We start from the raw sequence: 25,338 nt of genomic DNA, 5'->3' as shown, positions 1-25,338 counted from the left end.
TCTCTAAAGTTTCGGTTTAGCAACGCTTTGTTGCTCGCGCTTCTTTCCGTGCTTGTATGCTTTACCAAGTCATTACTCTTAAAATTGATGAGGATTGATAAAATGAAAACCATTGAGGAAAAAAAGTTTTGTTAACGTGTTCTTACCGCGATTGCGGCTGTCGTTCAACAGAAAGCAGCTCTGTCACGGGAATAACGCTTCATTCGTAAGTACGTATACTTGATCGGTTGTTTCGTACCCCTGTCTATGAGAGAGTCATCTTGAATCGTTCGTTTTGCAAGCTGGCGCTGTGCTACAGCTGCAGATTCATTTGATTTCCTCCACAGTTGTACAAGTTTGATCACTGCATGGGCATGCTTTACCACTTCGGCAACGAACACACAAACGTGGCCACGTCGTCACACAAACGTCGCTGCCACGAATGATGTTTCTAGTCCTGCGTGCTTGTCCTACAGGCCGATATAGATCTTGTAGTAGAAGGGTAAAGTACACCTCCGAACACACACAAATAAAACTGGACGCGCGGCGTTCATCACAATGCAGATATATGAACTGCAAGACAATCACCACTCCACTCCGTCGTCCGTTTTGGAAGGTGGCCTGCGCATGCTCTGGGGTCACGTGAGCGGTCACATGGTAGACTGGAGCATCCCAGAATGCAATGCGAAGTCTAGCACGCCCGTCCCAATGGCAAAAAAGTTGGAAAGGCGGCCTCCTGTGTTTCCTTTCTCCATGAACTATCCGTTCTGTAGCAATTTCTTCCGTGTCTCAGATTTCCTGAAGACACAGAATATGAGAGAAGTACCTGTTGGTTGGTTGGTTGGTTGGTAGCATTTCATTGCCGTGTGGACGCCTGCTCAGCACATCCTGTACTTACCTAACCCCGAAACTTTCACCCTGCACCCCGTTCCGACGACAGTCGTCACGTGGGACCATCAACCGCAACGCAATTTCGACATTAACCCCCACCCCCTACCCCCCGCTGCTTTTTTTTTTAAGTTATTCCGCGAACAAAGACGAATGAAGGCGGCGCCTTCCCTCAACAACGGCAAAGTATGGATGACATCGTGCGGTGTATTTCAATTAATATTTTCTTCATTTATAATACACTGTGCAGAAGAAAGCTACAAAACTGAATACGTATACAGTAAGAGGACCCGTAATATTAAAATTATACTCAAATGACCATGAAGTTAATCAATTAGAACCAACATCGAATCTGAGAGACTGTGGTAACCCGTAGTGTATTTGCGTCACTTGCGAGAACACTGATTTGGAAGTTCGATGTCGTAGTGGGCTGAATTATCTTCCAGTCAAATGTCATGAACAGGATGTAAGGTGGTATACTGGTAGGGTACACCTTGCTGCAATTAGGTCAAATGAGCAGCACTTAAAAAGCACGGGATGCAAATTGCAATGTCGTATGACTGTCTGAGTCGAGCCTCCACCTCCATGTAATTTCTGCTATCATTATCATCATCATTATCATTTAAGCCATGTAAACTTGCCGTCTAGGGTTCATACTAAACGACACGCGCACTAAACCCGCGGGAAATGGCGTCAGCTGTTTACGAGGTGCCGTGAAATGGAAATTAACTCATCGTCGTAAATGACACGTGCGAATTACGGACAGGATGTGCATTCATGAAGACAGTTTTGATGGCCTTAGCTACAGTAAACCAGAAAGTTCTAGTACACTATAGCCTTAACTATGGATGACGTAAATGGAGTTGACGACCATAAACATAAAATATGGCGTGTGACCTCATAGCCATGCATCGCCGGTTCCTAGCGTCCTACAGTACGTCCCAAGTAAAGTGCACCGCGATTTTAACGGGAGACTGCGGAAGGCAGGTCCCCCAAGGTCGTCATTTTCCCATGTATTTGTTCCTATCCCGATGCGTGCAATGCCGGAGGCCGCCCTTAGATACCCCATTGTTACCAGAACGTTGGCTTGCGTGGATTGTAGCGCGCTAAAGATCCAGTTGAAGCACAATCCAAGCCAGGCCAAGTCACCGAAGGAGAAATGGACGACTGCAGCGCCTGTGGCGCCTGGTACGACAGGTACGCTATGTGATGCACGCAGCCGTGCACTAGATCCTTCCGATCGCTCAACACGTTTAAAAACGGGAACAAAAAGTGAAACACGACAGAGAAAGTTGTTATACGCGTTTTATTTGGACATATAAAGACTAGATTCATTCGCAGAAACAACAAAAACATTTTGCCGCTAAACTTAGCGCGCTGAAGTGATCCGGAACGGCAACAGTGGGGTATCTAGTGGCGGCCTTCTTCGTTGCACGCTTTTCCGAGGTGAGTTTGGGGGACCTGGCGGAAGGATTCGAAAAAAAATATGTGAGCATCATACCGAACGCGGATCGCTCCCTTGATACCGAATACAACATTCGCACTCATTTTGTGCGAGTACTTAATTCGTAAACGATGACAATACCAAACCGAAACCAACATGCAAAGCGCACAGCGGTTCGCCAGGAGGAGGATACTGTGACGTCACCCGGCATTGTCGTCTGCAACCAAGCTCGCATTCTTTTATGCAGGATGACGTCGGCAGTGCTGCTTTCAGCGCCCTCTTGCTTCACAGAGCTGAAGCGCTCACTTCGTAATAATTCGGTCGAATAAAATCTGCGCAGTTTGGGAACGCCATATTTCGTACGTATGTTCCTGACACCGCAAAGACGTCACTCGGCCATACCGCTAGTACAGCTTGGGACAAAACTTTGCGGAACACGGCACTGGCGTATTTCTTCATTTGAGCGGCCCTCTCCTAGATATCAGGAAGAGATGGAATTAGAGACGGGTGAAAGGCCATTCTATTCTATGCACCTTATGAAGGGTACATTTGTATGAGCTAATACATCGTCCGCCACTCATTTGTTCCATCATCAATTGTTCAAATCCATCCATCACGTCAAATGTTTCCGCGTTCGTTTCACCCGCATAAGCAGGTAGCCACCCAAAAGGTCACCGTTGACCAAGTCCCATAAAAAAGATTGCGAAGCGTCCTAATCATTACAGCCGCAAGAGCGAGTTATTTTTTTAATGGTATCCGTATATAAATTCCTTTGTGTCCACACCGTGGTTGCAAGCGAGAAGGCACTTTAAAATGTGCTTCCTTCGCTCATGGTGATAGATTTGCTTGTTTATGAATGAATGACCGAAACAGTAATATATTTTATTCTATACGCCCAGAATTCTAACACATAAACCTCAAAACTTATCATTTACCGTTCCATACCACGTATATTCTCAAAGACATGCAGTGGAATCCCAGTAGGTTTTATCAACCAAGCACAGCCGTCGGTGCTCAAAAAAAAAAGAAAAAGAAAGAAAAGTACAGCAGCGCTTCTAAACGTGCGTTGCAAATTGATCCACGGATCTGCATTGAAAGAAATACAAAAGAGTAAAACGTTATAAGGTAAAAGATTTCACTTACTCGTCCTTTTACTCTCCTGACCGTGAGGGTTACTCCCCAGTTAGGGCAGTAATCTGCGAAAGTTGGTATATATAGTGCACCTCTATGTAGGCTCACGCTGTTGGCGGGCACGTGAAACTAATAAATAAATAAATAAATAAATAGCTTAAATGGAGAAAAACAGTACAAAAAGAAAAGGAAAACGGTGGGGAACAGCAGGGGGCACCTGTCTCCTGTCACATCTCCTGTCACCTGTTTCGTCCCGTTAAGTTACTCCCTGCCACTGCAAATAGTCCAAAACTTTGGAGAGAGTTATTTCGTAGCCACGAAAAGTTAATGAAACGGTTAGAAGCACCAATATAGTTTAATTTTTAAATTACATTTTCAAATTGAACTGCATTGATGCTTCTAACCGTTTACATTTATTTTTCGTGGCTATTCCTTCCTGGACTTGACATCGTTTTTATTTTAATTTTTATTTTTTACTTCGCCATTCAATAAAGTTTCGTACTAAAAATGGAGTATAATGGCTGTGGCAATGACTCCGCCTTCCTTAGAATATGAACGTCAAAACGCAATTTACGAAGTTGGAAAAAGCTCCAGTTTACAAATTACGCGTCCGCTTTCTATCACTGTTGCTCCTGCGTTTTTTTTTTTTTTTCTCTCTCTCTCCCCTTTTTTTCACGATGCGACTTTTTATCAGATCCCGCACAATCCGCTTTTTCGGGCATCCGCTTGCGCTCGGGCTTCGAATGGAACTCGCTGCTGTTTCAATACTCCGAATTCCTCTTTTCCCGAAACGGCGCAAAACCGAAAAGAAGAGAATCGCCGCGCGAGTTTAAAAAAATAGAAAATATCATCAGTGCCATTTGGTGGTAGCGAGCGGAGGCAGTCGTTTTCGCATTAGGGGACGCGCTTTAATCTGTTGAAGCACTTTGCTGCCTCGCATCGGGAGACAAGGAAAGAATGGAAAAGTGAAGCATTTGGGTGGTCCGCAATATCTTTTACTCGTTTCCTTAGCCGCCTCCGTTGACCGGGACCGATTAAATTTACAGCAGCATCTCGGAACGTGCACCAGGGGTCGCTAATGCGATCAGCTTTCTTTTGATGCTGAGCGCGTTCGATATGCGCACACTCGTCTTGCTGTTACGCTATAATTTTTGTCCTGTTATTCATCTGGTTTGACGTAATGGTAGTCAAACTCATTTATAGCGAACACATTTTTTAACGAAAATACCACAACAACAAATTTCTTTGCGGTCCCGCTGGAGCCCTATAGGTCCAATAATGGACATCCTTTTTAACGAAAATACCTTTGTTGCGATTTTTTTTTTTTTTTGCTGTCCCCTGAGTTTCGTTGTAAAGGAGTTTGACTGTATTAACTGTAAAAAAAGAAATAAAATAAGGTCATAAAAAATCTTACTTAAGGATGGAAGACGTCCCAATTTCGGCGTGACCAGTCCCGCTTTCCGTCGTTCCATTTTTTTACGGCCTTTAGTCCCCCATCGGCTGCAACGAAACACGAATCGTCAAAAGATGGCGGCTAATCAACGGGAAGCCCGTGACCCTCTCCCGGCTTGCGCCTTCGCTGGATCCAGCCAATGTAGATTATCGAGCACTTAATTTGTTGGCTAACGAGCCATTCTTATAGTCAAGCTTATAGTCGTATACACAAAGCTCGCTTGAGCACGATTCGTTCAAATAGTCGCCTCGGCGGGAGCATGGACTAAGAATGATCATTCATCGCGGCACCGATGCTGGATGTGCTGTCTGAGTCTCTCTTTTCTTTCTTTTTTTTGTGGTGGTGGTGGTGGGGGGGGTCCCTGTGCAGTCGGTCGAGGATGCGTGGTCCCTCCTGCGATATAGTCGTGACGTTGCCCGCAAAAGCGTGGACGACTATACGGCAAGTAGTTCCACCATCGTCACCGGAACTGGCTCCCCCAAACACGCTAATATGAGAACACTCTGAAGAGTATTGGATAAACAGAAAAAGGTATAAGACGTATGCGTTTTAAAAACGAGTGGTGATCGACGGCGCCCTCCTCCACACGGATAGGAAATTGCTCTCTCAATCTCACCACATCTGAAAAAAATATTAAAATTTTATAAACACAATAAATTTCGACGCATCTAAAAAAAAAAAAAAACACAGAAAGGCATACGAAATTACCGAGAGATGCACTCAGAATCCAGTCGACTAACTGTCAGGCATTTGGCGCATGTCACTTTCAGTATACATGGTCCTGGCATCAGATGTAAGTGTCGTGCAATGTGCAGAATGGAACTAAATTAAAATTACTAATTTAGTAATTACTGTTACGAATTCTTCATCCCTCGCATATCTCGACTCGGGTATGACCTCCCCGGTGAGTGTGTTACCCTGACTGACCCAATTCATTTTAAGCAACAACCACAACAATTTTATTTGAATGATAATGAGTGGGGAGTTTCATCGCCAGGGGGCGATACTCTACCCCATTGCTGGTGGTGATGCGGGGAATGAAATTATGAGCCCCTTCACAATAAGGATCGAAGTGTCCTACTAGGTCCTTGCGCTAACTGGTAGTTAAGGTTTTGTATTTTGCGATATTATCCTCACTTTTGAGTTACTGCATCCTTGTATCTCTAGCTGTTGTGTATTCCGTTTATATGTGTATACCTTATAGCATCTTCTACGTTTTGTTTTTCTGCATCTTGTCAAATATCCATTTTATCATGCACTCTGTTTCTTCGATGAAAGATCAAAGTCACTGAAAAGGTTAGCCAGCTGTAGGGATCGAACCCACATCTTCTGGATTACCGGTCCAGGGCTCTACCAATTGAGCTAAGCTAACACGCCTCTCCAGCGACTTTCGGGGTGCGTCATCTGAAGGGACGACAAACCAGCCACTCACCTGGGTAGAGCCCTGGACCGGTAATCCAGAAGATGTGGGTTCGATCCCTACAGCTGGCTAACCTTTTCAGTGACTTTCATCTTTCATCGTTGATTTCTTAGGCAATTTGAGGCTTTGTTTGTATCTGTCCCTTCTATGTTTGTTCCAGCCTCAGTCCATCAGTTTCTCTCTGTTTCTTCTTCATTTTTTCTGTATCCCTACCGTGTGCCTTCCTCCCTAACCTCCGTTATGTAATGCCTTCGGGCTTTTCACGCATCAACAATAAATGAAGTAATAAATTGAAGTACGATGAACGCCTGACTTTCAGGCAAGCCAGATGCTATATTTGCGAAGCGTATATAGGATCAAATATACGGTCAATATTACGTTCGAGATGATGGAAGTAGCACAGAGCTAGGTGGGGCATATGGACAGAACCAAAATGGGTTCCTCAGCTGCTTTCACAAATTACATCACACGTACTTCGTGTCCAATATTATATATAGCGGTATGTGCACGACGACGCTGCGTCACAATCGCCGCGTATATATACGGTCGGTTCTATCGACGAAGTCCTGGGGCGACAACACGGGTTGAGAAGTTCCCAAGCATATCCAGCCCTCCGGGACATGCCTTTATCACCGGTCAGGACACAAATAGAGGTACAGGAACGCCGCCTCCTCTTGCTCCGTCGGAAACGCCATGCAATATATGCGCCGTGAAGATAGACATGCAGGAGAGAGCTGCGATGGCAATTGCTGCAAACCCCGGAAGAGTTGATATCCGCTAATACTGTCCACAGTGCGGGGTTGACAACATGTTCCACCGCAAACATCGCGCGAATAGGAAGAGTATTTTGCATTTTTGCGCAACATTTGCAAGGTCTGCGTTGTAAAGTGTGGTTTTCAGGTGGAACAAAACGATACTCTTTATAGGGCCTGACTTTTTCGGGTTTTATTTTTGGCCAAATTCGGGGGGTAAATATCGGGTGATATTTTTCATTTGAAAATTCGGGTGTATTCGGGTTAAATCCCGTTACGGCATATTCTGTCGTCAGGAATTCGGGTGTATCCGGGTGATTTTTTTTTGTTTAATAAAAATTTGTCTTAGCTCGGAACTAATGTTTAGCAATGTTATCAAACTTTATTTTAATGCACGCTTATGAGTGTGCCACGCGACCAGGATGTTTTCGGGTAGATTCGGGTTAAACCCGAATTTTACAGATTTCGTTCGGGGGGTAAATATCGGGCGGATACGGGTTTAACCCTAAAAAGTCAGGCCCTATTTATAATGCAGTGGTAGTACAACCATGTGGTACAGTTCCGTGTGTTTATTTCCTTTTATGTCGGGAGTTCATGTGATCTTAGCGGTTGGCCTGGAAGGGTTCTTCTTCACATTTTTTTTTTCAGACTTTACTGCATGATTACAGTAAACAAACAAAGCAGAGTAGCCACAGCTGCATATCTCATGTAACTGCAAAAGGGTATACTTACTGAACGAGGTAATATCGACTAATATGTGAGAAAAAGGGGTTTCTTGGTAAGTGTGCCGCACGAAGAACGTCGAAGGGTGGCATTCAGGTTGAGTCCTGCCCCGGAAGCTAATTTTTGGGACTTGCATGATATTGCAACTTTACGGAAACACCGGTGGCCGATGTTCACGGAGAAGCGAGCTAATGTTGAAGCAAGTTGTGGGGTAAAAAAAAGTTAAGAGCTTAAATTGCTTTTGATGCCACCGAACCGTCATACGTGTGACATTTCTTCTTTCTCTCCTCGCCTCTCTCTTGCTCGTGATCTAACTTATGAAGCCTGAAGTATTTATACTAAGCAGATTATACTTTCTACATTATATTTGTACAACGTTTAGAGATTTTAGCTTTCTTAAACCTTAGGTTTCTCTTATATATGCAGTGCCTCCTCACAACCTGACAATCACGGACGGAGGCGGAAATCGACTACAGAGCCTCATCGGACCTTACAACGAAGGAGATTCCGTTCGCTTCGTCTGTTCCGCCCAGGGTAAGGAACTTAAATACGACCTAGTCCCGAGATGTCCTCGCCGATGAAACGCCAAGCATGTGCCGGGATAACGCCGTACGCAATGGCAACAAACCAAAGTGGCGCCATTGTTGCTTCGTTCCGAATACTGGAGTTGCCGCCGTCGTCGCGTGCTGCAATGTATGCATCATGGAGCCCTCTAGCGTATAAACATGGAACCTAGAAACCACTGTGTCAAAAGCACGTCACGTCTGCTTCAGCCAATCACCGCGCCGGCAATTTAAAACGCAGGCTTTGTGTGGCTAGACTGCCAGCGTCTGCCCATGTGACTCATTGCAACGTGCCTCCATAAATACGGCCTCCAAACGCAATGGTAGTGGCAGGCGGATTCAATGACTATACGCCATGCCGTTCAAGCTTAGGCTTTCATTGTCTAGGTGGCATTGGTCACACCTATGCCTCCCTCTCGTATCGTCTTCTGAAGCAGACGACACCGTGCCTCCAGTCCACGTAAGAGGGAGAGGGGAGGCTCTCAAGCAGGGGCCTCCTTTATTCTAAACTCCGTTTGCTACGGCATGCTCGATTACGACCAAAAACCCCTTGCGGAGTAACCGAGCTCCGTGTAACAACTGTAACTGCAACAATAACTTATTGTAATTGTAGTCGCCTAGTGATCCCGAGGCTGCGGATCCGATTCCGGTCAAGAACGTCAGCAACTTCAAGGTACAAGTTGCACAGATACGTGGACGCCAAATACGGAGATTTCCGCGCGAGTTACAGCACCTGCAAAATTAATCCGCATCGTGGCGTCGCTCACGATCATAGTTTTCTCGCTCTGAATTATCATCGTGAAGCTGATGTTTGTGAAATTCGATAAAGACATTCGTTCCAGGATTTAGCAGGCTTTTCAGCGTGTGTTGCCTGATGAAAACTTACTGACGACAACTTCGAAAAACAAGTACCGTTTTAGAAGAGCACTGAGGCGACCCCCCAAAAAGTTTTTTTAAATTATTTTTGGCTGTGGCGTGTTCTGCATCGAATAAAATGAACTCCTGCGGAAGAACTACCGGCGCAGGTGATCTGCAGCGCGCGGGAAAGGCCTCTGTTCCGGACACCTTCCGCAAATCCTCCACTCTTGGAGAGAGAGCGTATTAGAGAATGAGGGAACGTCGTGACGTAGCATGGTCTCCTGGCACGTGACTCGTGACGTACACTGGCGCGGCTCAAGCGGGTCTACGCAGCGCGTGAGATGCGAAAGGCACGCACGGGGCCTTTTCGACGTCACGCGTGGATCGTCTCTGCGGCTGCTTTCTCCGGCTGCTTTCTCCGGCGGTTTTTGTAAATCTGATTGCGCAGTGACAATACACCGCACAGCGAAAATCTTTTGCATGTTGACTCCTGATGTTTGACATATGAGTTTGACAGATAAGATAGGGTTAATTAACGCGTAACGGCGTTATGCGTTACTGCGTGTTCGGGAACATTGCTTCGTCGTCTAAACTTGAAAGCTTGAACGTGCCTGCAGAATCCGGGAAAATCCCCGATTTTTTATTTTTTTTTCTATTCATCTCCAACATTGACAAGAAGGTCACATCGGCACCCACGAAGAACGCAAAAGAACGATTATTGATCTATCCTGGTTGAGATGTCACCTTTGTTTACCACTTCTATTTTTCACTCCCTTTGATATTTTTCGGACGAATGGGGCAAAAGCGAAAGAAAAATAGCCTCTACCCACTGAACAAGTAACAGAGTACCAAGGAATTTGCTGTTTGGATTTCTACTGTGTGAGATAGAAGGTCACCGTCTCTATCAATCTTGACAAGGAGCACTCAGTGGTCATTAGGTGTCCTCTCAGCCAAACGGGCGAAGCTCACAGATGAAATTTTTGAACATCAACTACTTCTGCGTTGCAATAAATCGTACATGTAAGTTGTGTTCATGCGTCACCCTTGTTTGTGCCCGACGTTACTAGTATTGATTTGTGGGGATGCACTTATGTGACTCAACCAAAAATGGTACATAATGTAAGGACATCATGATGAAGTAATGCAAAAGTAACAGCATTACTTATCAGAAGTAACGGCGTTAGTAACGCGTTACCTACTACCACAACAGTAACGAATAACATAACGCGTTACTTTTTGAAAAAAAAAGTAGCGAGTAACGTTAGTGCACTGCAAAATAAAAGTAACTTCCCCACCTATGCAAATCTGACATCATCGCTCCTTTAACGAAACAAGTATTGCCGTTGGGCGGTTCATGGAAATGCTGAAATGAAGTTTCAGAGAGAGTCACGTTTGTTCGGTCGGATTTTGCTTCTTATAAATGTAACGGTGCAGTAGCGAGATTACTTTGACGTGGTAACCGTAGGTGTAACTATAGACATTCCGGAAAAATGTGGAAAGTGTCTCTGCATCTCAGTTACTATTTTCACCAGTGATGGCCAGTAGTTAACTACATGTAGTTAAACTACTAGTTAAACTACCTGATTGTAGTTAAAAAGTAGTTATCAACTACTTGCAGAATTGTAGTGGCAACTACTAGTTAAACTACTATTTTAAGTAGTTCACTGCAGTAGTTAGGTTACTGAAGGCACCAACTACTTCCGATTTTGCCGCAAGCTTTACGGCACGACTGTGCTTCCGACTTTTACCTTGAACTACTTGTATGATGGGAACGGAGGTGCAGAGCAATTGTGTCGTGCATGTGTACTAAATCTTCCCTTTTAATGCTTGTCTAGTGAAGCCTGTGAAATAATTCTGCAACTTAGTTTATTGCGTAGGCACAGAAAGAATCCCGCCGCAAGCTTTGTATTTAACGATCATAGCAATGGCTTGAGCCAAAGTTTATCATTGGTTGTGATTCATATTTAGGTGTCCAAGAACACTACGAGGGATTGGTGTTGACGGACAACGTTAAGTAGTGATAGATGTAGTTAAACTACATTGCAGTAGTTAAAGAAGTAGTTTTAACTGCTCCCCTGAAAAGTAGTTGAACTACTAGTTAAACTACTCAGTGGCAAAGTAGTTAGTAGTTATAGTTAAACTACTGTAGAAGTAGTTAGTGGCCATCACTGATTTTCACTAGTCAGGGTTGAAAAAAAATCCGGATATTTTTAAAAAGATCCTCTCCAGTGGGCTTTTTTGGATAAAACCCGGATATTTTTGGAGAATATATATCCAAGCCTAGAAATGTGACACAGAGTAAAAACAAATGTGTTTTACTGTTCTTCTTGATTTCGGGTGACCTCTCATAGTTTCGGTTTATGAAACTGCCTGTCCCAGTAACATTGAATGAGTTTCTATTGTTTTCTGAAAGGTAAAGTCCCGTGCACGCGTGGGTGAATGGTGTAGATGCTACACGCCTTGATTAGCTGTCGTACTTGAGTTACAATGCCTCCATGAAGCAGAAGAAAGCCTCTCCCTGAATGGGCAGAAGTATTAGAAGAAAACGGGAAAAAAAAGTTAAATCTGAAAATTTGAAAAAGTCAAGGTAAAAAGTTAAAAACGTTAGAAGATGTTGCACGTACCTGGGCTTTTGTAAACAGCCAAACTACAATAAAATAAAGTGGGAGTTTTCCGATTGAGGTTGAATTATGATTGTTTTTCACATCACATCTGGCCAAAATCTATAAAAATACTGGATTAAATTGTGTGGATAAAATAGAAAAAAGTCCAGCGGATAAAATCCATGTGGATTAAATCCAAACAACCCTGTCACTAGTACTTCTGTCACGCAGTTACTTTTTAATGTAACTTCACCCATAACGAGGGTTATCACCCCAGCGCGCATGGACAACAGTGGAGCGGATATCGCGTAGCCATTTCGCTCTGCGTCGCCTGAAAAAGAAGACTTGAGGCGAGACTTTGAAATCGATCGTCTGGAGGCCGAGCCATTGAGGTACGCCGGCACTTTAAACTTGCACGTATAACACAATCGTCGGATAACTTTGAGAATAGTTGATAGAGAACCATTAAGAGGGTCATTAATGCAAAGCAGACAAAAGATCATAGGCTGTGCACAAAGGAAGAAGGGTCATATGCAAATTCGTTGATGACCATATAAGAGCTGGAACGAGAAGTATGTTTAAAAGTGAGCCTTTGGGTTCTTTCATAATGCTTTGCGCGGATTCCCCAGTTATTGTGTCGGACCGCACTTTTAAGTTATGTGCGATACCTCAAAAGAAGAAGCTATTTTTGTAATGCGATTTACAAACTGTTCCGTAATAAGCTCGTTCTTTCTGTGAAATGTACGAGTAGCAATCATATTTCGGTGGTATTATCGCACTTTTTATTTTCGTTATAACATGACAATGCCACTAGCCGTTGCTATCATTATTATGATTTTCGTAATGATTATTTATATTAATTTAATTACCGTCGCGATCGAAAGGGACAGTGGACTACCAGCTTAAAGGTGCAGTGAAAGCTGCATCCATGTTTTTGTTTCTTTCTCTCTCTTTTTTTTTTTTAGCGGACTGTGCAACAAATAGCATACTCTATTGGCCGGGAACTATGGTCATAGCTCACCTCCACCGCAAGAAGGAAGTATTTGATAAGAATTATCTCTTGTCTCTCTCCCCTCAACTTATTTGGAGAATCCGTAAGTAATTGAGTGATGTTAAAGGGACCATGAAGTGATTTTCGCGAATTCCGAGTACTCTGCAGGAAACCCTTCCCGTGATGCCTCACTATCGACGTTTAACCGTATTCAGTACAACGGGGGCGCAGTTACCATCCAGGCAAAGATAGCGGGGGCGTGAGCACCGGATACATGCCTTCCAAGCGGGCCTAGCTACGTCATCGCCATCCAATCCTCTCAGCCAACTGTGAACGAGGAGGAGGACACACCCCGCGGGACAACGTGGGTATACGTGGTTTCCGTTTGGACAACAACGACGTCGTATATCTCCAGTCAAAATCGGTTGAAATGTGGCGAAACGCAAATTGTCAGCGATGGAGGAAGAGGTTGTGCGACACACACAGCGTCTAGGAGTAGTTCGGTACGCATCAGCAGCTCGTACAAGGTCACCGACAGACATTTTCTGACGAAGAAGAAGTTCAGAGAGGAAAACTTGCTCCGGAAACCATGCTGACAGTAGCCGTGTTTACATGAATGCGACACAAGCGTATCGAATCGAGTCGAAACCGGAGAGAAGACGATACGCCACCGTTTACATGAATGCGCATCGAGCCCAGACCGGAGGTGGCGCCACGCCGTGTCATATCGGAAAGTTAGAGGCGCACTTCCGCAAATACTGCCGTTTCCGGTGTCCCACTACCTTCGCACCGAACGCTGAAACGTCGAAAACGTAGCATCTACGCCCCATTTTCAAGCGTACTTCAGAATGAATTCTGTTATACGGCTACAAGCCCTGCTGCTTCTGTTAGTGTAGACTATAAGCTACATATCCAAAACGGAGCGTGGCTGGCTGTGAACTCCCTAATATCATCATTTTGTGATCCCGACTAGGAGTAGCAGACGACGCAACTAGCCCGCAGCCGAACGCCGCTTCCCACAATCCTCTCTTCTTGTCTTGATGCGCATCGTCTGTATACATGCACAGTCTGAATGCGCATCCACCGTCTCGATCCACCTCTGTTTAGCGAATTGAATACGATACGCTCTCCTAGCGAATTGACGCGTTTACATGGGTGGATTCGATTCGACAACTGGATACGATACGCTAGTGTCGTATTCATGTAAACGCGGCTAGTCATGGGCTATATTGCATTTCTCGTAGGATTCTGCGGTTAGATACAATCTTGTCTCCAGATCAAATTAAAACATATTTCATGGTGACGTATGCCAGTTTGTTTGCAAATTTTGCAATTTGCTCGCAAAAGGCCATCCTCGAATCGATGTCGCGGGCGGCCAGTTCGCCTCGGAGGCCGGTCGTATAGCTTCTGCTGCTCACGTCCGTGGTTAATATAGAATATTTTCGCTATTTGAACTTTGAATTGAATTTTCAATTTCATATTTCACAGAGTGTATTCTTTAGTACGGAGGAACTAAATGAATATGATCATAGGCTCGTAAATATCATTTCATGGTCCCTTTAACAAAACATGCTGACGCCAAAAAGTACAAAGATAACCGCCCTAAGGCCTCTTTCGCAGGTAGTTCACTTTACTTAACGTGCCAACGCAAAGCAGCAGATAGATCGAGTGCTGTTGCAGTGCTGTGAATTGAAACGTTGCACTGATAATTCACCTGCCACCCCTTATTCACTATGGTCTCCTAAGGCCTCTGTACTGGCGCGCTGTTAGTGGTTAACTACGCTGATTGGCTCAAGTGAAACGGCTGCGATATTCTAAAAATGCACATCGAACTATCTCCAAAAAGCACCTTCATTCTCTGAGCTCCAGCTATTTTGCCAGGTGAACAAAAAAAAAACCTCCGAAAAGCAGCTTCACCCTCTCAGCTCCAGCTATTTTGCCACGTGAATAAAAAGAAAAGCTCCAAAACGCACCTTCACCCTCTCAGCTCCAGCTATTTTGCCACGTGAACAAAAAAAAACCCAAAAAGCACCTTCACCCTCTCAGCTCCATCTATTCTGCCACGTGAACAAAAAAAATCTCCAAAAAGCACCTTCACCCTCTCAGCTTCAGCTATTTTGCCACGTGAACAAAAAAAAAGAAATTCCCAAAAAGCACCTTCACCTTCTCAGCTCCATCTATTTTGCCACGTGAACAAAAAAAACTCCAAAAAGCACCTTCACCCTCTCAGCTTCAGCTATTTTGCCACGTGAACAAAAAAAAAGGAACCCCCAAAAAGCACCTTCACCTTCTCAGCTCCAGCTATTTTGCCACGTGAAAAAAGAAAAAAAGTGGTGGCTCGCTGAGACTTCCTTCCACTGCAAGGCATTGTTAAAAAAGACAAAAGTTATATCCCACGTTTTGCAGTCTTTGAACTTCTTCGTTCCGCGACTCGACAAGATGACCTGATCGACCTTGGTTTAAAACACAGCACGATAAACCTTTAACAAAAAAAAAAAAAAAAGCAGAAGCACGAAAAAAGCGAGCGGGCACGTTGGCAGATTAATAAAAAGGGACAACGCATCGAAGCAGACGAGGCGAAACTATTAGAAACTTTCAACGTGAAGGAGACGCCGCCAAAAAAATAACGGGTCTAGAGACGGAAAATTGAGAGCGAGAAGGAAAACTGCTGATGGTGGCTCCCTCTCCCACTCATGTCTTCGCGCGTGTGCGGAAAGCCTTTTTACTCTTGGGTGTTGTATGAGGATACTGAAAGTGGGACGTGCGCAAAAAGCAAGAGTTCCAGAAAGAGTCTGGTATGTGATAATGCTTTCTGGCAACCACAAAAAAAAAAAAAAAAATGAAATATGTACAGCGAGAATATTTTAATTGGATAATCTCTCGGCTGCTCGTGTTGTATTCTCGGGCTTTGGGGCCTGCAACTAGCGGCTCAATTGATTTTTCTCTCCGCCATTTTTTTTTTCGTTGGCGTTGCATAAAAGACTCTGGAGACGCGTAACGAGGTGAGTTGCTGCACATAATGGTTGCTACTGCCTATAGAGAAACTGTGTTGCAGCTTAAACGCGGTCTACGAAGAAACTAGTAGGTTTCAACGGCGTGGGAAAATAAACATCGGCGCAGCGTAGCGCGACCGCTGTCGCAAGCATCTTTGGGATAGACTGAAAGAACTTCATGACGGCAGGTAATCTACGGAGCACTTGTCCGTTCGAATCCGTTGCTCCCGGCTATAATTTAGGGAGACCGGGATGACATGCGCTGTTTCCGGAGTCGCGTTATGGGAGCGAATATTAAATTCTAAAGTACGCTGGGCACCCGTTCATCAAACTTGAAAGTTGACCCGCAGTTCGATACAGACGAAGAAATGCGGAGCACAGCGATTGTCACGTCAACAGCCATGGTCCACGCAAGGCTTACAAGACGCAGGACACGGTACTGGGCAGGATACACAGAAAAATTACTTCAATTTTTAGGCAATTGTTATTTCATATTCTATTCTATAATATTTTTTTTCTGTTAATGACTTCTAAGTATTTTCTACGGTAATAAACTTGTGGTTCCCTGTTGCAATTTATTGCAATTAATTAATTCTGAAAATTATTTTTGTATTCTTGTACTTATCTCGGTTGCGTCAATAATATTTCGTTATGCGGGACGAGTCATCTTTTAGATAGAACGAGGAGAAAGTAGGCGAGGTGGTGGTTAAAGACACCCATACTTAAAACCCTGATAATCAAGGACGTCCTTTTGAAAAGGTGTTTGTGGGAGAGACAACCAGGATCTGCAGTTACGGGAATGTCATTACCAAACTTTCCCCTGCTTACACTTTGCAGGTCGAAAACATTCCCCCTCTCCTACTCCAGCTCCAGTTGTGTTTGAGATTCGCGACCTGTTCATCTTATTTGCCCGCATACCCAAGGTTTCAACAATGGATGTTCGAGCTATGTTATTCATGAACATTAGTAGAAGATGCATGCCAAAAAGCCAGCTGGTGTGAACTTGAAGAGAGCAGTCTTTCTTTGAGTTTGTGAAACTAGGAAGATGAGCGGTGAGCTGGTATGACAAGGACGGACGGACGGACGGACGAAACGGACTCGGCAAAACAAACAAAAGTCATTGATGGCTTTGACAGTTCTCCAATTTTTGGAGGAATCATGTTGATTATGTGGGGATTCTTCTACCAAATATACAACATAAATTCGTATACTGATACGATCCCGCGTTTGGAAGTTAGGGCCACACAGAAGCATCTGGGCACTGCGAGAAGAGGCGCTTTCGTTCTCTCACCCAGTCCCCACGTTACCTGCGCGAGTCATTACGGGAAGATGCGAGTCGTACCTGCTCCCTTGGAACCGTCTGCTCCTCCGCCGGAAAATTGTGCGTTCGGCGTTGGGGGGCGCTCAGTCAATCCAGCTTTGGAATACGCGTGTTCTTTTTTTCTTCTTTTTTTTGTTATAACAAAAGCAGGGTGCTCAGGCGACATATATGGCATTCTCTATGGCACAAATGGACTACAACTTACAAACAGTGCACAATACCCCTGACACACGGGATAACTCCTTTGCGGTGGGAGTCCTTTACTGCTTTGAAGAAGGCCTTGCTAAAAGGAGTATGCGCCGGTGACACAAGACAGCGTCGATCTCCCTTTCGCTAAGTACCGCCATCAGAAATGTGTGACGAGAGTACTGCATTCATGAGCCTGCGCGAGGTGTTTATAAATTTCAGTTATTAAATTAGCTGCAAAATGACTTTCTAACTTCATCCGTAAAATAATTAAAATCTTCAAGTCGCGCATTCTTAATTTGGTGGTCTAACAATCGTCCACTGACCCTGTGTTCAAGGCTATACGCCTTTTCGCCCGTAAAGGAGACAATCAATCTCCTCTTCCGCAAACTGCTGTTTGCGAAAGGGAGTATTTCCGTTACCGTGTATTGGAAGCAAACGCCGTTCGGAAGGGTGTCCTTCTCTGGAAAGGCCTTTATGTTGCCCGTGTGGCAGGGGTATGAAACAGATGCGGTTAGAGATGGCTTCTCAACCTCTTTAAATGTCTTGCATTTGACCCATCCCACTCTATGCAGGTCGTCCTCCACCTATAGTGACATGGTGGCGAGACGCAGTGCTACTAGAAGACAGGTACGTGTCGTCTCCACCAGGCGGCGTTGAAGGAACGTCCCACAACGAACTCATCATTCCTCGCCTGGAAAGGCACCACCTGATGGCCCTGGTCACCTGCAGTGCCCGATGCGGGGACCTGGAAACCATGAGTTCCATCACATTGGATATGAACTGTGAGACGTGATATCAACATTGGACATATTTCCCTCACTAACGAAACTGACTTTTACGCGACAAAGCGACAGCCTGGGGCCTGTCAAAATGATTTTAAGACTAGAGTCGCATTCGACTGCAACTTCCGTATAGATGCCAAACGTCAAATTTGATGCAACAGGAGCGTCGGAGTGTGTGAGATAAACCAGAAAAGCGAACGGCATGTTGACATGTAGTTCCGGTTTCACTCTGACGTAGCATGAGCTGTCGACGGCCGCCACAAGCGTGTGCAACCGAGGTAACAAAAGATATAGGACTGGTTTGAAATACGTTACCATAGGTAGTTTTTCCACGAATAGTGTGGCACAAAAGAAACCGGAAGTTACTGACAGTGACTTCACGTGGGCGACAGTGCATGATATTTTGAATGGTGACTCCGAGTATCATCAGAACGCATGTGACAGCGCTTGTTTAGCTTTAGTTTGCGCACAAAATGGGGCTTTAAGTGAGTTTCGGACGATTGCAGTGCTCGTGCAGTACAAACTGCGCTACTTCATTCAATGAAGTAGCGCAGTTTGTACTGCACGAGCACTGCAATCGTCGCAACACATCGCACGCAACAGAACGCACTAGTCTGAACCATGCTTTACAATGAACTTCATTGTAAAGCATGGTTCAGACTAGTGCGTTCTGTTGCGTGCGTATGCGTGCGTTGTAAACAATTCGTTCCGCTGTTTACATACCTGTGCCGAATGCGTGCGTCACGAAACCGTAAGCCAATGAGCGCCGAGCGTGATTCCACACCTGTGGCCGCCATGTTGAAAACAGTCTCGCAGAGAGAAACTTACTGCGCCATGTTCGGAAGGCGGCCTCGCGATTCGTTCTCCGCTTGCGGGCTGCTGCGTGCGTCGGAAAAAGTTGCGCTCGGGCGTCATGGAGGAAGAAAACACAGGAGCGGCCGTTTCAAACAGATTTCCGTGGGACCCCTCTGGCGGTCGCCCCTGTCAAAACCGCCATTACTTCCTGTCCACCACGTGATCCTCTCTAAAGTTTTGGTTTAGCAACGCTTTGTAGCTCGCGCTGCCTGGCGCTGCTTTCCGTGCTTTTCCAAAGTCATTTACTCTTAAAATGTGAGCACCATTGCGGAAATAACATTTCGTTAACGTGTTATTACCACGGTTGCAGCTGTGGTTCAACCGACAGCAGCTCTGTCACGGGAATAACGCTTCATTCGTAAGTAGGTACTTGATCGGTTTGTTTCGTATCCCTGTCTGTGAGAGTGTCATCTTGAATCGTTCGTTTGCAAGCTAGCGCTGTGCTACAGCTGCAGATTCATCTGATTTCCTTCATTGTTGTACAAGTTTGATTACTGGCATGCTTTACCACTTCAGCAACAAACACAAAACGTGGCCACGTCGTCACACAAACGTCACTGCCACGAATGATGTTTCTGGTACTGCCTGCTTGTCCTGCAGACCGTGACCGGTCTTGTAGTAGAAGGGTAAACCGAGAGTAAACGTCCGAACACACAGAAATAAAACAGGACGCGCGGCGCTCATCACGTACAAGGCAGATACCTGAGCGTCTGAGCTGCAATCACGACTCCCGTCGTCTGCTTAGGGAGCTGGCCTGCGCATGCTCTTGTGGTCAGGTGAGCGGTCACATGGTAGACAGGAGCATCCCAGAGTGCAATGCGAGGCTGGCACGCCAGTCCCCATGGCAAAAACTTGGAAGGGCCGCTTCTGTGTTTCCTTCCTCCATGTCGGGCGTACTCCTTGCGTTCTGCTGCGGGAGGCCGCGCACGTATTTGTTGCCACGGTAACCAGCGCCCACACGCAGCCGAACGCAGCAGAAAGCATGGTTCACACTAGTGCGTTCTGCTGCGTGCGGGCGCCTGCGTGCGTATGCGTGCGTTGTAAGCGATCCGTACCGCTGTTCACATACCTGTGTCCGAATGCGTGCGTCACCAAACCGCAAGCCAATGAGCGCCGCCAACGCCTTCCGCTCCGGTGGCCGCCATGTTGAAAACAGTCTCGCAGAGAGAAACTTACTGCGCCACGCTCGGAAGGCGGCCTCGCGGTTTGTTCTCCGCTTGCGGGCTGCTGCGTGCGTCGGAAAAGGTTGAGCTCGGGCGTACTCCTTGCGTTCTGCTGCGGGAGGTCGCGCACGTATTTGTTGCCACGGTAACCAGCGCACGCACGCATCCGCACGCAGCAGAACGCGCTAGTGTGAACCATGCTTAATCAGTCCGCGCTTTCAAGTGATTCGTTCTCTTTCTAGTCCGTCCAATGGGGGTCCTAATCCGACGGAGGGATACCCCGCTTGTAGCCGAAACGTCGGCGCACATCGAGTGTGAGTCTTGGGGATCCCGTCCTCCGCCTTCGATCGCCTGGTGGAAAGGCTCCCAGAGCATGACGCGTTCCTGGGATCGCTTGTCGGTCGACGGGAACCTGACCACGAGCGTCCTGGCCTTCACGCCTGCAAGCGACGACCACGGAAGGCGTCTTCGTTGCGTCGCCTCTAACCCACATATCCCTGGCAGTACTCTAGAAGACCACGTCATTTTACAAGTATGTTTGACTTTCCTACAACAAAGTTAACAAGTAAGATGTCATCATCAATGTCGCATCTGGTGACCTGGTCAACAGAGGCTATACGCAAAAGAGAACGATCATTGCTATCGCTAGTAAGGTACGCCATCTCGTGGACGATCCCCTCTGACCTGCCTTAGCTATGGTGCGTGCTAGTACAATAAACCAATGATGTGAATAAATCAATGTATCAAAGAATGAATGAAGTAAATGAAAGTAAATACATTTTATATATTAATTTTGAACGTTATATTCTTTTTTCTCCTTATTTACTTATTTTTATTTTTGGGTCTTGACGTACAACTTAGCGCGCACATCAAACATACTTTGATCAAGTCAGTGAGTATATACAAATGAGCTTAGCTTGTCTTCATATTTGCAGACACGAAAAGAAAATCTCAGCCCAAACTGGATGAACTTGCGGTTCAATCTCTTTTTTCTTTGTTTTTTTTTTTGTTTTGTTTTTTTCATTATCGTCAGCACCACGGTGACTGATCATTGTACTAAGACCATGCTCCCACCGAGGCAGCTTGATGAGCAAAGCGTGCCAAATAGCGAGCCAAAATATATGAATTGGCTGGGCCATGGAAAGATGCGGCGAGTCCAAGCGACAGTCAGCGTTCTGTCAGTGGCAGTGGGACAGCGTGACTACGAGCGCAAAAGTGGGATCTTTCTCGTTCTAAATCGGGGTGTCTGTTCGTAACGACCTTCATGTGAACAGCATTGTGGACTCCCAACCGCAGATTGCATACATAGAGAAATATAACCATTCTTCGAGAGTTCCTCATAGTACGAGAATCTTTCTCCTAACTTTTCTGATATTCGAGAACGAAAAGTAGGCTAAGGATCTCCTTAAGAGCGATAAAAAAAAACCAGTGCCGTTGTGAGACAAGGACGCCAGAAAGGAAGGACATACTGTCTCCAAACGAAGGATCTCCTGGCGTCCATGTTTTTGAAGAACCTGCTAAAGGTGAAAGCTGAACTTCTTTCTCGAACGATTATTTTTCTGTGTGCACACGCTCTAAGTGCTTTGCCTGACATCGCTGACGTCAACGTAGTAACTTTTACCCATCAGAAGCAGATAAGGGAAAAGCAAGACACAATTAACAAACTTCCTGACGGACCTCGACTTGAGTTTATTAAAAATAGGTTCGCAAAGGTGGCGCTTTCGTTCTGCTACAATGCGTCTGGTGATCCAAAAATCGGATAAATTTCCTAAACAAAGGAAATATTTGATACTTCGTGCCTTTTCGTCGTGAGACAACCTTGGAATCAGTAGGGGACACACTACCAAGTGATCCACCGAGGACGGTAACGAAGTACTGAGCTATTGTGAAGGAAAACATAACCAGTTATAATCATAAAATCTAAAACGTCATCATCAGCGACTTTAATTTTATTTGTGAGCGTGTGGCCCGTAGTCACCCTGCTACGGGCACGCGCTACCAGCATCGGCTCCAATTGTATCGGCAACGTTTTGGAGTGGAGAAGAATATGTAATGTGACATATGTGTGACAGACATATGTCGCAAAGCGTGTGAGGAAAACCCAGGAAAAACCCCAGACAGCACACCCGGCACCGGGATTCGAACCCGGGTACCTCCCAGTCTCGACGTGACACGGCAAGCACGCTAACCACTGAGCCACGCGAGCTGGTGCATCACTTCGGCACGTGATTCGCCACGTGCACTTGCGCGAGCCAATCAAAGCGGCTTTGGAGCGCGCGAACTTTAAATATAACGATAACGATCGCTATGTGAAACTTCAAGATCGGGGTCCAGGACTCTTGTAGAGGAACATTACCTCTACAAGCGAATGCAAATGAGCCACTCTGTGGTTAGCCATCGGCCATCCTTGTGTCACAGCTTCCTGTGAAGTCGTCCCAGGATGCACGATCCCCCTGCGACAGTCGTGAGGTTGTGCGACTGAGCGTTGTCAGCAACACAGCCAGCAGTTCCACCACCGCCACCAAAAGGAAAGGTCTTCGGTAGCGTCATTGTCTAAGGACGTGTGCTTGAGATTCGTATTCGATTTGGATCGAAAACTGTACGCTTGTCCTGCGAAAGCCTCGGCTCATTACCATGTCTGTTGTGCTGTTACTCTTCTAGGTTGATTTCACACCTCTGGTGAGCATCCGCCTCGAAGGAGGAGGTTCTACCGTGACAGAAGGCGCCAGGGCCATTCTGCACTGTTCCATCCGTGCACAACCACCTGCCGAGGGTCCACCAGAGTGGCTCCGAGACGGCCGTCCGATCAGACCGGGTCGAACGGAGCTCCTGGACAGCGGGTCCTTGCTCATTCGCAAAGTCAACCGTAGGGACTCCGGAGTGTACACGTGCTCAGCACAGAATGTGCACGGCAGCTCACAGAGTCCTCCACTTCGAATGACCGTCCTCTGTAAGTGTTTGTACGAAAATATACCGTTTTAAATAAGTTCCGAGGTATATATAAACAGGTAGCGAAACTCATATAGGGCCCTGCGTCTTCAGATGGCGCCATGATAGAGAATGTCAGCGCCATCCATCCGTTGCGCGGACTACTACTCTTGTAAATAAATGGTGTCGCATATGACGTCAGCAGCATGAATAATAAGTAGTGCATAATTAGCCATGGCACATACGTTTGCATTCGCCTACTTCGTTTGCGTTGTATACCCTTCCCCTTTTCCTTGCCGAACCATATAGTCACCCAGGACAGCAATACCAGACGAGAACAGATAAGAATAAAGCACATCAGGTTTAATGACTCATATCAGTTCGAAATACACAGAGTTATCACAGGTTTTGACGAAGGGTACGTGGTAACCGCAAATTAACAGGAAGTGTTACTTAATGTCCATTCCTAACCTAGACCTACACGTACACGTAGTGATTAGCTGTTTGTATTTCTTCAACGAGTGGTCATAATGGGACCGTTGCAAAAGACATGGCATCGTTGGTGCACAGCTGATTCGCTAACACTCACGCTATCATGGCCGGTCTTGCCACGACGAAACCTTTTTTTTCTCTCGGGGCCAGCAACACGGGATGCATATAGCACTCATCTGTTCACACGTGTTAATCTTGGCCTACAGCTTCGAAATGTGAACGTGACTTCCTGCTTAATCCAAAAAAGTGTACGAACTCCGCATTAGAATGCACGGGTACACGGCACGGATAAAAGAATGCACGGACAAACGAGCGTACTGCTACGCATGCGCAGTGGAGCAGGATACGGAAACGTACTCAGGTATTAGATGATTTCGTATATGTGTACTAGTGGTGCAACAGATAGCTTTTCCTATACTTGAATTATGAATAAGCTATTAGTTTATACAAGACCCATGCGCGCGTCGTAAATATTTTTTGTTTACGACCGTACCTGTGCTACCAACACCTAGGATCGCTCCAGTTACGGAGATGACAGTGTTGCCGGGTCAGATTTTTTTTTCCTCGCTTTCGCTACCTGGGTAAATTTACCTTGTAAGTTCCCTAGGGACCTTCGGTGCCAGTATAAGAATTAACTGATTTCTTCACTGCTAATGAATGAATGGACCGCAAAAAGCAAGTTGGCTCCGCATTTCTGGAAAGTCCACCCAGCTGATATGTTCAGATAGCCACGAAACGTTCGAATCGTTGTGAAAGCACCGCCTTAAAGGACCAGTGATATATGCCAGTCTCTCAATTTTTGCGTTTTTGGTTGCGGCGTGTTGTGCAACACAAAGCGTAACCCCTTTCGAAGCAAGGACGAGAGAGAGGCCTTTGATCTGTTGCGCCCTCTAGAAACCCTCCACTCTTTCAATTAACACGTAAGTGAACGAGGGAAGTCGGCTTCACTTCGTAACGCTCAGAGTCCCGATGGGAGGCCCCACCAAATGACTCCACGTTGCCCACAGCGACCGATACGTTGCAGCAGACGCATTTTCCATGGCCCTTGAGAGTTGACGGCTGCTCCACACGCCTGCCTGATGCCACGCGGGTCTCCTGACGTCAATGGAAGATATCTGATCAGGCCAGTAGCTGCTTTCTGTGGGAGTTTCTCCAAATTTGATCGAGCAGTGACAATACACCGCCCACCTAAAACATTTATTTATTTATTTGAGAAGGGTAATTGGGGAGGGGATATGGTTATTAGACGAAAAGGGGAAAAAAACGGGGAAACGTCAGCCAAACGGGACGTCGGCTTACTATTCCAGAAATAAGAAATAATAATAAATAAATAAAAAGAAAAGAGAATAAATAAAGAAAGAAAGAATGAAATAGGAAGGAATAAGAAATAAATAAATAAATAAAGAAAATTAAGAAATAAGAAATAAAGAAAAAGAAAAAGAAGTAGGAAAAAACGAAAAACTACCAGATGATGAAAGAAGGATGAGGTAGGTTAAAGACAAAGATGACTAACAAACGGTGAAAGAATGATGAGATGAATCACAGAAGATGACTTTAAAAAGAAAGCATGAGGTTAATGCGGTGAAGGTGAGAGTGGGGCACAGAAGAAGAATGAGATTTCGCGACTGAGTTAACAGGCTGTTCAGGCTGGGGTAGACCTACACGTAACGTATATCAGCCTATTTCTGTGGCGACTTGCTGCAAGTCCCGGTCGGCACGGCTGCGGATAATTTCGACCACCTGGGATGGTCATTTATTTCAGAGCACCGTTTGTCCCACACATGCGGACCGAAATTGCGCACGGTGGTTG

The 25,338-nt window shown here is 45.6% G+C and overlaps 1 protein-coding gene across 1 annotated transcript in view; it reads left to right on the top strand.

The window, feature by feature from the left end:
- The window catches only part of LOC135386285 (hemicentin-2-like), a 211,938-nt gene that overhangs the window by 161,372 nt on the left and 25,228 nt on the right, over nt 1–25,338 (top strand). The window contains exons 3-6 of the mRNA XM_064616110.1: nt 8,217–8,324; nt 17,881–18,090; nt 20,351–20,640; nt 22,770–23,058. Coding sequence (XP_064472180.1) covers nt 8,217–8,324; nt 17,881–18,090; nt 20,351–20,640; nt 22,770–23,058 — 897 coding nt within the window. The remainder of the gene's footprint in view (nt 1–8,216; nt 8,325–17,880; nt 18,091–20,350; nt 20,641–22,769; nt 23,059–25,338) is intronic.

Source organism: Ornithodoros turicata, chromosome 2 (genome assembly GCF_037126465.1).
Source record: "Ornithodoros turicata isolate Travis chromosome 2, ASM3712646v1, whole genome shotgun sequence".
Taxonomy (NCBI): Eukaryota; Metazoa; Arthropoda; class Arachnida; order Ixodida; family Argasidae; genus Ornithodoros; species Ornithodoros turicata.
Note: the sequence above shows the minus strand (reverse complement) of the source record. Positions and strands in the feature narration are given on the sequence as shown.